The sequence below is a fragment of the Monodon monoceros genome, unplaced genomic scaffold (assembly GCF_005190385.1).
Source record: "Monodon monoceros isolate NGI ecotype Baffin Bay Population unplaced genomic scaffold, NGI_Narwhal_1 Super_Scaffold_2, whole genome shotgun sequence".
Lineage (NCBI taxonomy): Eukaryota > Metazoa > Chordata > Mammalia > Artiodactyla > Monodontidae > Monodon > Monodon monoceros.
Genome location: NW_021703776.1, coordinates 21,067,728 through 21,081,669, shown reverse-complemented (window position 1 = coordinate 21,081,669; position 13,942 = coordinate 21,067,728). Strand labels below are relative to the sequence as shown.

The following is a 13,942-nucleotide window of genomic DNA, read 5'->3' as shown; positions in this document are numbered from 1 at the left end:
TGAGCCATGTCCGCTGAGCCTGCGCGTCCGGAGTCTGTGCTCCGCAACGGGAGAGGCCACAACAGTGAGAGGCCCGCGTACCGCAAAAAAAAAAAAAAAATTCACTTCCACTTTCTCATTTACTGAGCCATGAAGGGACTATCTCTTAAGGACTGAGCTCACTTGACACTTTGAAACTTAAACGATTAGTTGCATTAATAACACAGTTGCAAATGGTTTCCATTCAAAAAGGTAGACATGTAAATTTGGTACTAACTGGAATTATAATACAAATTATTTTTTTTTCCTCAGGGCTGTTTTCTAAAAATCTTTGCATTGACCTTTGCTTAGGTTCCCCAAGGATCACCACATGTATCTCACCAGGTACTCTGACTACCCAAGAAAATATCCCTATTGTGATTTGAGAACACCAAAAAATAAGTGCTTCTAAAACATATGTTCCCCCAATGAATTGACCGAATTTCATGATCAACTTTTTGGATTAGATTTAAAAGCTGTTAATTTGTAAGATATATTAAGCCAATTTTAGGTGTTGGCATCGAGTTTAAATTAGTTTATCAGAGTGGTGATCCAGTCACTTAGCAAGAACTGAAGAAAATTAGAAATGGGGCATATATACTATATAGAAGAAAAAGAAAATTGGAATTATTATCAGCATGGGGGATGAAAGAGGAGTCTAATGAGAGAAGTATGAGGCACTGGGTTCTAAGCACTATGGATGATCGAAATGAGAGTATGTAACCAGACGTATCGAGAGGGAGGAAAACACGTATGAATAATCTCTCTGTTTTTACACTATCACCATGAGTCAACAAGTGCTCTCTCTATGGATTGTGACTAACTAAAAAGGGCTCTTCAGTCCTATTCTTGAACATAAAATAGGTTCCTCACACAAGTCCATATGTATATTATTTGCTTGAAACATTTGTTCTTTTTTTCACTTTCTAACTTATAGCTTGATAATAAAGTCAGAAGTGGATTTTTCAGGTTAAGACAAGATAAAGTGATAAAATGGATGATTAGGAAGCAGGGTGGAAGAGCACTGTTATGAAATGTACATCTGTTGGGTGCTTAATAGTATCTTACATGTATGCAGTTCAGCAAAGCAATTAAACAAAAGAAATATCATTGATACAATGTCACCTGAAGTTGTCATTGTATTTTGGTGTTTACTCAGTTTTCGTAGTCATTTAAAGATTTTCACTTTATCGTTTGTGAGAAAAATGAGCCAGGTGGTAATATGGTAACCTAAAATGTTATTTGATAAAAGTCTAAGGCTGTGCCGTCCAGCATAGTAGTCACTAGGCACATATGGCTTTTCAGCGCGCGAAATGGGACTTGTCTGAATTAAAATGTGCTTTAAGTGTAAACTATACACTGGGTTATGAAGACTTATTAAGAAAAAAAGTAAAAATATTGCATTCATAACTTTTATATTATATTGAAATGATAATATTCTGTGTATGTTGGGTAAAGTCACATATATTATTACAATAATTTTCACCTTTTTCCCTTTTTAGTGTTGCTAACTAGAAAATGTTAAATGACATGTGGCTTGTATTTGTGGCTGATATTACATTTTTATGACAGAGCTGCTCTAAGGAATTTAATATTATTTAAATGTGGTATGCTTGTGAATTGGGCTTGTAGTTTTTTTAATGTTTCTATAATTATAAATGTTCAAATGCTTTACTTTGAAAGCAGATATATATTTGACATTGAAAAATCATATGTAACTTCCTTCAGTTCTCTTGAGGATTTCTTTGCATGATTTCTTTACACATTTTATTCCGCACAGGTAGGAAATGTTCTGAACTCTTCTGAATAATGCCTGAGGGAAGAGTCACTAAAGGAAAGGGTATCTAGTTTCCTTTAAACAATGAAACCACCTACCCTGACCAGTCTGTAGATAGTTCCATTTAGCAAAGATTTGTCCTGTGTCTGTCAACATTGGCTAACATGTATAAATGAAAATTGGGTCAGGAACCCAAGAAACTCAATGAGAACTTGAAAACAGGTTTCAGAAAATGTTAGGTTAAACCATCTACATGATTTCTGGAGAGTACTAATGAACAGCTGAAGACAGTGAAATTCAGAAAGCATGGGGATCATATTATTAAACCAGCATTCATTACTTTAAAATAAACTTGAAATTCTTAGGTAGGGGTTGTTGCAGAATAATTCACTTTTGCATGTGAAAAAACATAAATTTTCACATTGTTTGCACAATTGTCAACATTTTGGAAGTCACGTTTAACACTGAATTTTCAAAGAATTCAACAATTTACTGTTTAGCACAGGTATCAGTGACAAAATACCATTGGAATGTTTTTTTCTATTTCCGTCACATGTGAGATGAATGCTTTTCACCACAAAAGGAAAATACATCATCTTTTGAGGTCAGAGTTTTTTTGCACTTTGGTTTCAAGCTACTAACTATATATGACATGATGAGGAAATGATACCTTTTAGGGGCAGATCAAATTTAAGTATCAGAGCTGCTTACAAAAATAACTTCAAAAATCAGTTGACGAAAGCATTCTACAGTGGGACTTTGAGCCTTATTTTCTGGTAGGAAGTGTAAATTTAGAAAAGTAGAATATTTTTTGAGGTTACATTTACTAACGTTGTATTTACAGAATTTCTAGTTTACTAACTCTGCAGCCATATGACTGTGATTCTTGCCATGGCAAGACTGTCTTATGATGGTTTTTGGTACTAATTTTCAGTCATTACTATCCCTTGTGTAATATGTTAACAGGTCTTAAAATTTGAATTTAGAAACCTCTCATGAGTTACCTGTTTCTATTAATACAGATCTAAACCTCTGATGTAATAAAAATAATTATTTACTTATGATCTGTCAGGTTTTCTAATATAAATTAATTATGCACGGACCTGGAACTCCAAACCTCTCCTCTCCATTTAATGTCAGAGTCATTTTATGCAGGTGCCATTAGGAGGCCAAGTATCAAACTATTTGCTCCATTTATAAAACAGTAAAAAAAACAAATGATGAGATTTTCAACCTCTCAAATTTTGCCACACATTCTTTCCAACACAAGGACATATTCTTAAGCTGTCTGGGGATCTCAGTGATGGGCTGTGTTGTATGCATGTCCCAAAGTACCTATAGGCAGTCATCTCTCTTCCACTAAATCATTATCCAAAATTGATTCTTTCTGGTTACCAAAATGGGAATAAAAGCACTGAGAATACTGGGGGAAGAATGGGGGTCAAGACCTTAATCTGTGAGGTATCTTGAAGACAAAAATAGTACCTTTCTAAAATCCATCTGCACTTGGGTGCCATGTGGAATGATATATGATTATTTGATGTAAAACCTACACATGTTATTATTATACACCCAAAGGACTGAAACAACAGAGTCAACATCTGAGTCTACTACTTAAAAAGCCAAATGAACTAAATAACAAATCACATGTTTCTATCATGATCTAGTTTAAAGGGAAAAGGTGTTGGAAATAAGTAAAAGCATTTCAAAGTATTTCAGCTTGTTACTAGCACTTTCACATTTCTTCATACTTAAAATTAGTTTTTAGTGTCTTTCCTACTTCTTGTCATAATATCAGAACTTACAAACATAAAGAATATGGTGCATCTCAGCAAATATTATTTTGGTATCTATTACCCTTCAATAAGGACTAAGGATATAAAAAAGGGAACAGTTTATAATTTATTGAAATCATTTTCTCTTCCTTTTTTCCCCTTGGCCTCACCATTAAAATCAGTGTGGGGAAAAAAAACCTGGGAAGGGTCAGAAAAAAGACAAAAACATTGTTTAAAAAACTTAGACTAAGACTTTTTGAAAAGATTATTTGGTCTAACAAACATAGAGAAAGCAAAGGAGTAATCCTGTGATAGCCTTCAAGTATAGTACACAAAAAGTTATTTTAAAAAGCTCTTTTCAAAAAAAAAAATCTTTTCATCTCTTCTGGATGACTTAGGAAAGGTCTGCGTAAAAGTGAGTAATGGATTAGATTTTCCAAGTATTTTCTAGGGAGGTTAGCTCATAACAATGTAGTCTGTTTTAGTCTCTCTCCCCTTGCAGGAAATTAATATAACAGTGTTCAGTGTAAATGGTCATTCAGTAAATGTTTTTATTATTATGAAACCAATTATTGCCATTTTTATAAACTATTCTTTTTATTCAAATTTCTGGAAAGCTTTTTCATATTTATAATGTAAGAAATGACTACATTCACCCTGTTTCACTCTTTCATAACTATATCTTTATGAAAAAGATAGCCATTCTTTTAAGTACTTAAAAAGCTGAGGAATAAATCAAGTTAAATCAGGTTTCTCAAATAATTGTCTCTTTTATTTTCCAAGCATTGATTCAAGATTAAACTGTTAATTTCTAGATTATCCTAATTGTGATAGAATTAAGTGAACAGTGTTATGTATCATTTCCATTTTGTCATCATATTCAACAACTAAGTTAGTGAAATTTTGTATTAAACTTACATGAAAGTGCTAATGAATACACCACACTTTACAAATACAAATATAGTCAGTAAAAAGTGGATTAGGAAAGCCTATAATCCCTACCCCATCTCCCCAAACACACACACACATACACACCCACTTAGTTTTGGAAGAGAGGAGGGCAAAAGATCACCTAAAATGTCCCCGCTTCATCATTTGGTAGGAAGCATTGCCTTTCTCTTGAAAGTGTTATTTTTCTGCTCATTGGTTGTGGCTTTGAATGAAGTCCCAGAGAACTGCATCAATTCCAGGCAGGTTGCAAATTGCATCGTACTTTTTTTTTTTTTTTCCTCTTGAGAGGCAATATAGTATTTTGAAAAGAAATGAGATTCCTAAGTCAAATGGATATAGGTTTTCCACCTGTTTCATGTATAATATTGAAAAATAGTTTTAGAGCCTCCATTTTCTTTTAACCGCAGAGGCAGAATGACTTCGTTCTAATCCCCATCAAGATACAAGCGCTCAGAAGTAAAATGCCCTTTACAGTGTCCAGCTCACTAAACTGTGGTGATGATAGTAATAATAGTAGTAGTTGTTGTAGTTGTGACTGTACTTTTGTGACTGCAGTCATCTTATAGCCCCACAGTCCCACTTTAACTAAATCAATTCAAGGATATAAAGAGCCAGATTAGGGGAGACAGGATTCAAAGTCAGGTTTATCTCACCACGATCTGTGCTGTTAAACATACACCATATTGTTGTGGTATTTTGGATTTTAGATTCTCTAAATCCTGGCACTCTGCATAGAGGCACTTCATTCTTAATGGGACAGTTTTTCCAAATTATATTTTTAAAAAGTTTTGATGTTTGTTTTTTGAAAACATGCCGGTATGTTACCTAAAAGGCACATTTTATCCTTAATATATTGATTTGTATATATTTAAACATCAGGACATCATTTCAGTGACTTAGCTACCTGACCATCTGGCTAATTTTTCAACTTCTTTTAGGTATTTCTGGTTTCTTTGTTCTATGCATTTGGTTTAAGGTAAAAGCCTATTCTCCATGAATTACATTTCTCAAGTGTGGTAACTACATGGGTTATTTCTGTGCCTCTTTTAAATTGCTATTATTATTGCTAATAAAGATAATCTTAATGTCTTAACTAATGATTTGTACTCTTTTACATCTAAAATTTAGTCTAAACTATTGATTTCATAAATCAAATTGTAGAAATAGAATATTGCTGTATAATTTGTAATCACATCTCATTCAATAGGAGTAATTATTTAGGAATGTAAATTCAACCAGACCTGTTACTTAATATTTATATTTAGCCTGAGCTATGCATTTATTTCTAATTAGTAAAAGGTTATTTTTCTACCTCAGGGAGATTTAAACCCTAAAAGACAAATTGGGAAAAAAAAAAAAAAAAGCCCTGAAGTGTGATTCATTTTTGTTAGTACTACATATACTTAAAAGCACTGAAGAGGGTTCCCTTTTCTCCACACCCTCTCTTGGACTGTTGGTGGGAATGTAAATTGATACAGCCACTATGGAAAACAGTATGGAGTTTCCTTAAAAAACTAAAAATAGAATTACCATACGACCCCGCAATCCCACTCCTGGGCATATACCCTGAGAAAACCATAATTCAAAAAGAGTCATGTACCGCAATGTTCATTGCAGCACTATTTACAATAGCCAGGACATGGAAGCAACGTAAGTGTCCAATGATAGATGAATGGATGAAGAAGATGTGGTACATATATACAATGGAATATTACTCAGCCATAGAAGGAACAAAATTGGGTCATTTGTAGAGATGTGGATGGACCTAGAGTCTGTCATACAGAGTGAAGTAAGCCAGAAGGAGAAAAACAAATATCGTATATTAATGCATATATGTGGAATCCAGAAAAATGGTACAGATGAACCTACTTGTCGGGCAGGAATAGAGACATAGGCATAGAGAATGGACATATGGACACAGTGGGGAAGGGGAGGGTGGGATGAGCTGGGAGATTAGGTTTGACATAAATACACTACCATGTGTAAAACAGATAGCTAGTGGGAACCTGCCGTATAGCACAGGGAGCTCAGCTCGGTGCTCTGTGACGACCTAGATGGGTGGGATGGGGGTGGGGTGGGAGGGAGGTCCAAGAGGGAGGGGATATAGGTATACATGTAGCTGATTCACTTTGTTGTACAGCAGAAAGTAACACAACATTGTAAAGCAATTTTATTCCAATTAAAAAAAAAGCGCTGAAGATCTCAGAACACTACTTAAAATTATATTATTGATCGGGACATGCAGCACTATTTACTAGTTTTATATTATGTTTATTAGATAGGAAGTATTGTGATTCTATTGCCTGTGGTAGTGGAACCTGCTAGGCTTTCAGAATCCGGGGCCAGCAGACGCAGCTTGGGTGTCGACAATGGACTCCTTTGTTTCCGCCCATTTTCCCCAAGGGTTTCCAGCCTCTTCCCTCAACTAGCCATCTCGTACCTTTTCAGCATATCCTTATCATCTTTAATTTAACTAGAGTATGTTTTGGTTATTTGCAACCCAGAATGCAGGTGATTGTAACGAGTATTGCCATTCCAATTTATAGATGAAGAAATTGAGCCTTACTGAGTAAATAACTTGCTTGAATTGTGGTTATATAGAAAATCCAAATCTAGACCCCATAACTGCTACTTAAGGGTTGGTTTCTTTCACAGCACACTGTTTTCTCAGTTGCCTTCAGTGGCCTCTGCAGATAATGAGATGTGGTTCCCCCTCTATGCCTCCTTGATTGATTGCTTAATCCTATTTCCTGTTTTAATGCTTATCTGCTTAATGTCAAATGTGCCTGTCTTCCACACTAAACCGCTGAGCATCTGGAAGGCAAGGATTGTATTAATAGTCATCATTTTCTCTCAGACGTATACTGGAGTGCTTGGGTGCACAGTCAGTACTAAATAAAGATTTTAATGAATGAGTGAGCAAATATGTGCATAAATTATTCAGTTAACTGAAAACACCAATATGGGTTTGAAATTGATGCTAAAAGCATAACATTGATTTTTTAAAAACACCACTGTGTCGTTTACCAAGCAAAAATTTAAAGTATTTTTTTCATAAAAGTAATTTGCTTTGAATATAAAAAGATGTTCACATAGTAAGCATATATTCCTCGTTACTGTTTGCCAGGCTCTTATGACAGAGATAAATAGGAATTAGTGTCCTCTTTTAGAAGTCTCACAGACTGATGGGGGAAACAAATGTTTTCTGTAGCTCAGATCATGGAGCTGTGGGAAAAAGAGCTGTGGTAATCTGAAGAATGATTACAGTAGCAGGCCCACTGTCGGCAGTCATGGGAACCACTAAACTGGCGTGGAGATCCAGCTCTAGGCAGGATGCTGTGCACATCAAGGACAGCAGCCAGGGCCCTTTAAAAGCTGGAGAAAAGCACAATGTGCTTTGCCTTTCCAGAATGTTATAAGATTTGCTTAAAGAATAAGTTACCCATACTCTTATTCAGACATAATTATTTTTAAAAAGATTATAATCAAGGCTTGTTATAAAAATTTTTGATTAATTTGAAATTGCTATGTGTCATATGAAACTAATAGCTAAGACTATATTTTGATTTGGCACTAAGGTGAAATGAAGATAGGTCTGTATCTTTGTTTAAGCATTAAAGCCCAATACAATATAAGCAACAAATAAACACCTATATAAAAACATAAAAGGATATAAAATGATATGTATGTATGTATATGTAAAATACATATATATGTATAAACTAGGATACACATTTGTTAATAAAATTTCCATTCTTCACAAATTATGCACACCAGTAGGAGAAATATTTAACTTCATATGTTTTGTATCATTTACAGACAATTACTACGGTACCCCAAAGCCTCCAGCAGAACCAGCACCATTGTTACTAAATGTAACAGACCAGATACTTCCTGGAGCCACTCCAAGCACTGAAGGAAAACGAAAAAGGAATAAATCAGTAAGCAACATGGAGAAAGCAAGCATAGAGCCTCCTGAGGAGGAAGAGGAAGAGAGGCCTGTGGTCAATGGAAATGGAGTAGTAGTAACACCAGGTTAGTCTTTTACATTTGTTATAGGTTCATCAGCTCTTCTAGATGTAGCTGAATATATATTATATCTCTGTGTTCAAATGTATATTTTTTTTCACATATATATATTCAGGGGTGTGTGTGTGTGTGTGTGTGTGTGTATATATATATATATGTAATGATTGTAGTTATCTTGAGGGAGACAAGATTATGATATCAAACGGAAAGGTCATGATTCTTGTATCCAATTTATTAGTTTTAATTTTGACATACCAAGGAATCCATTCAACTTCTTCAGTTTCTGGTTTCACTTATACAATATTAATGGCAATATAGTGAGTGGTTTAAATCTTAGAAGGTGTTACAAGTCATGAATATGATTGTGTGACATTGCAAAATTTTTGTTAATTAATATTAGATATAATCTATCCTTAGAAATCTTACTATACTTTCAGCTCTGTGAATAGAGGTTGTGTCATGTTATTTAGTTAATGGCGTCAATGAATACAGTCCACAGAATAACCATAGCTACATAATGCCCATGTATTTATCCCCCCATCCTTACCACCTAGTCTGACAATTTGGAGAAAGCATCTTCACAAGTGACACTGTGAAGGCAATTACCCTTGAACAAGGGAAAGACTTGTTATCCCTTTAATTTATCATCTGTCATATCACATATATAAAAAAAGTACCAGACAGATATAAAGTGTGTTTTTGCAAGGTATGGATTTTCAATTTTCTTATACTTATACTTACTAATATAGTGCCAAAATTTTTATTTATAAAATAGATTTTTTTATAATATTATTTGTAATCAAACATTACCAAAACTAAACTATGGCATTCTCTTTGCCTATAATCTTGGAATAAGTTTCCAAAGTTTTGTTTTAGGAATTTTTTAATAATGACATATCATTATTTTAATGGGCATTGAAAATCAAAGGGCTGTGTTAAAACTGTTGAAAAAACATTAACACATGTACCTTGCATACATATTATTCTTAAGATATTTCCTACAACTACTTTGATGTCTGTACTTATCACTGTACTGCTTCTATAGTGACATAATGTTTGAATTTTCATAACCAATTATTTTTATCAAAGAAAAGCTTCATAAGCCTTTTTTTTTTTTACCTTCCTTTTCCATACTACCTGTAAAAATGTTCTTCATTAAACATAAGGAGACCAGATTTCAGTATGTGTCAATCAAGGTGTAAAACCTTAAAAAGTGGTTTCCTCTTGGTTACTCAGAGGAGGGTAACTTCCTCCATTAATATATTGGTTAAAAACTTATTCTCTGACCCTAGCAGTCGTTGATATTTGGGTACAAATGCTAAAAATCACTATGGGTGCATAATGTAACTTGTTTACTGTAATATGATCTGGTAATTTTTAAGCAATTAGATACCTTCTCTGTTTTGATTCTGAAATGTCTCTGTCAAAATATTTACTTTTCATCACGTAATGGATTTAAGTTAAGTTGATAGGACATCGTTTTCTTAGTTGATCTTTTATGTGAGAAGCAAAACAATTCAGCTAAATGGAAGCAAGTAATCACAAAAGAAGTAGAAGTTGGGTGTCAAAGAGCAGTTATAGAATTTCTTACTGGTTAACACCTTATAGTTAAAATTGTAAAATATATGGCCTTGATTGGGCCCAAATAATTGATTTGTATTTCATTTCTACTCTGTATAGAGCAAATCAAATGAAGCATTCTTGACCAACAGATTCTTAAACTAGAAATTTGTTTAACTAGGGGGCACAGTGAATCTGGAAAGCTCCATTCCCTTCTACTCATACCTTAGACATGAAGAATGGAGTATTTTTGTGTCTAGGAAGTGTTTAAGGCTCCAGGGAAAATGGACTGGTTTGAACTCTTCTTTACCAGCCCTAGCCATGTGACTGTCTCTGGACTTCTGAGGCTGACAATGATAGAGAACAACTGTGCAGGACAGCTTTGGGGTATCTGGATAGTCAACAGATGCCACAAACATGGTTTTGTGAGCCTGGCTTGGCAAGGGTTCATAATTATACTACTTTTTCTTTCTTATTATGGGACATGAGAGATGTAAAAATTAGGCATCTCTTCACCCAGTGTTCAAAGATGGAGGAAACAGCCGCAAACCAGAAAATTGGTCCATCATCCCTTACTAGAAATCTTTTTAGATTTTAGAAATGTCATTGTTTTTCTTTATGTTTATCCAAGAGAAACTTTAGGATAAAACTTTTTCTTTGCCCCCCCCTCTTATATACATTTATCCAACTCTTCACCATTTGAACCTCATCACATTTTTTCTAGCACAGGGTCTTTGTCCTGCGTTTGTCTTCTTCTCATATACATTTGTTGGATACAGGACACTTCAAACAATACTGACAAAATTGTTGCTTAAATTTTAGTTAACACTGCCCTGTAAGAGCCTGTAATAGTAATTAATATCAGACATCCGTTTAGAGCATAAATAATATAGTGAGGCACATTTGGAAAGGGAGAAAAGCTGACTGAGGTAATTTCATTCCACTCCAAGTAATATTGGTGATAATGACAATAAACAATATTAAATAATTAACTTCTTTTGGATCTTACCATGTGCTAGGAACTCCTTAACCTCATTATGTGTATTAGTTCATTTAATTCTCCTATCAGACCTATTAGTTAGGTACTGTTTTACAGATGAGGACACTACAGTTAAATAATTTGCCCAGTAACTGGAAATAGGAAATATTACATAGGAAATCTGGACCCAGAATCCATGATCGTAGTTGCTTTACTATCCTGAGTCTTATGTCACCAAATAGAAACATAAATATATTTCTTAGCAATTTGTAGACACAGGACCACTATTTTACTTGTACATCTTTAAACATGGAATTATAAATCTTTACCTACCAAAGGCTTCTTATTTCTTTCATTTCTGGAAATCATGTGCAAGTGAACTTATTTCCTTCTGTGGATATAAAAGATTCCTAGTTCTTTATAATATTCTGTATGTATATAAGTACCAAACCTACCGGTCTTTAACCCCTTATATACTTTACCAGAATGAACTATTTTCTCTATGTAAATGAAGGTTTTAGAGTCCTCAGTTTACCCATTACTCATTTTCTTTTTCTCCTTTGAATTGTAGTTTATAGAATTACGTATTTCTTTTTCTTTCAGACCATATCTATGTAAAGTCAGTGATCACTTATAAATGGGTAATTTCTCCATGAAGTTCTACTAATGTTATCAACGAATATATTTTATTCTAGGTTCTCTCTTTTTACTCAAAATTACATTACAGAACTGTTTCTTTCTCTGATATACGTCACTTTGGTGATGGAAACTAGTGTAGTTCTACCCTTAGAAATGTAGTTTTATCATTGTCAATAACAGAAATTACAATAAAAATAAAACAATGGCAACATCCCTTTAATGAATGCATACAATGTGCTAGGCATATAGGACATATATTATCTCTAGTCCCATAATCACAGTATATTTGCTCAACAAATGAGATGCTGAAATTTACCTTAAGGTACTTAACTAAGATAATGGTAGCAGAGTTGAAATCTAGACCCTGGAAAACCTAAACTCATCCTTTTCCACCATATTTCCCTGGGTTGTTAACTATGCTGAGGACAAAGAGACTTCTGACCTCTGTAAGGTAAATCACAATCCTGCAGTGCAGTGTATTTCATCTACGTTGTATTCCATTATATTTGTCCTTCACGGGGTTCATGGAAGTGATATTAGCTCTAATTCTTGCAAGGATGATATATCCTTACAACATCTTAGAGAATTTGCCTTTAAACTGATATTTAAAATTGATATGCTCAGGAAACCTTCCCTTTGACATCAACCTCACCTTATGTTCAGACATCTTTATCTTGTTAGAGGTGATATCCAGCCCTGTGGCTTCAAATACTGTAGATTTACTTGCAACCTTCATTCTCTCCTGTGTTCCAGGGCCATATTTCTAAGTACTGCCCACTGGACTGCCCCCACCCCAAGCATTTCTTCAGCAACTTAAATGCAACATTCCCCTTAAACTCTTCTCCCATAAAACAAACAAGCAAACCAATTTACAGAGTCCCTTGCTGGATTTCTCTAATTCTGCTTTTTACCCAGATAGCTCAGAGTTTGATGCTTTTCTCCCCCCAGGCTGGATATACATTATTAGGTATAAAAGATCGCTGTACCTTTAGCTTTTATCTCTTCCCTCCTAATATCACTGCCCCATCCTACATCACTCCCTCATCCCCTCATTTGTGGACCACAGTCCCCTAACTGACCTCCATTCCTCCAGGCTCCATTCCTGTCAAATTCCCTGTTACTCTTTGATCAATTAAAAGGCTCTTGAACCAGCATTTGGTCACGTTAACTATCCTTGTCAAAACTTTGATGAGTTTCTATTTCTACTGCTTCAAACTCTTTGGGCAACTGCCAGGTCCTCTCACACTTGACTGCAGCACCTCTGTTATCTTTGGTTCCCATTATTCCCCAACTCTTCTCTCATCTACATTCCCATACACATAAAACACCTTCACCTGTCTGACAAGCCTTTTCCACATTTGAACCTGCTATTCTTTTATTCGCAATTCAATCAAAATTTTTATATTCTCTGGAAATCGCTTGTTTACTCTCGTAGTGGAAAGTTGAGACTGTTCATCTCTGAATTATTGAAGTACAACTTACACTTCTCATTCATTTAGGAGGTATTGGTTAGCTTGGTCCTTGCAGGTAACTTTTCATAATGTGCATATCTGTCATCCCCTCATAAATTGTAAACATTACCAGGACAAGGACTACTTCTACCTTTTTGTATACCTGTCTTGGTGATTAGTGTATATCATTAGATATTTTAATTTCTTAGTAAATATTTATTTTTTTAGTCAACCAAACCTCTTGAGAATGTCAAAACTTTACTATATCAACATGATTAGATTTATTTCATGCTCATTTTACACTATTCAGTGTTTTCAACATGCAGTGTTTCTAAGTTTGAAAGATATGAAATTCCTAATCTTACATTTCTTCAAAAGTTGTTTGATAACAAAAGAAAGAAGTCTATTTTAAGAGATGTATTCTTAGAGATGAGAATTATTAAATCTCTCTAACTGTGAAAATGACCCAAATAGATAGGTGGTTAATAGATCAGTAGATAAATTTTTTTTTTCAACTGAACTTTTCTGAACAAAAACAAATCCTGTAAACCATAGTAATTGGATTAGGCTTTCTTGGATTTCTTTTATTTCATGAATTATCTGCTAAACTTTTCCGGAAAGTAATTCACTATTATATTGTAGCTTCCCCTCACCAGCTATTAGTAAGCTTAGTGCAAAGAATTAGAAATGCACATATATTTTAAAAGCAGCTAAGTCTCTCTGTTAATACACACACATACACAATGCCAGGAGGAACAGGGCC

The 13,942-nt window shown here is 34.4% G+C and overlaps 1 protein-coding gene across 1 annotated transcript in view; it reads left to right on the top strand.

Moving 5' to 3' along the window:
- Positions 1-13,942, top strand: part of MAGI2 (membrane associated guanylate kinase, WW and PDZ domain containing 2) — a 1,340,884-nt gene that overhangs the window by 835,404 nt on the left and 491,538 nt on the right. Inside the window, exon 4 of the mRNA XM_029233155.1 lies at positions 8,341-8,556. Coding sequence (XP_029088988.1) covers positions 8,341-8,556 — 216 coding nt within the window. The remainder of the gene's footprint in view (positions 1-8,340; positions 8,557-13,942) is intronic.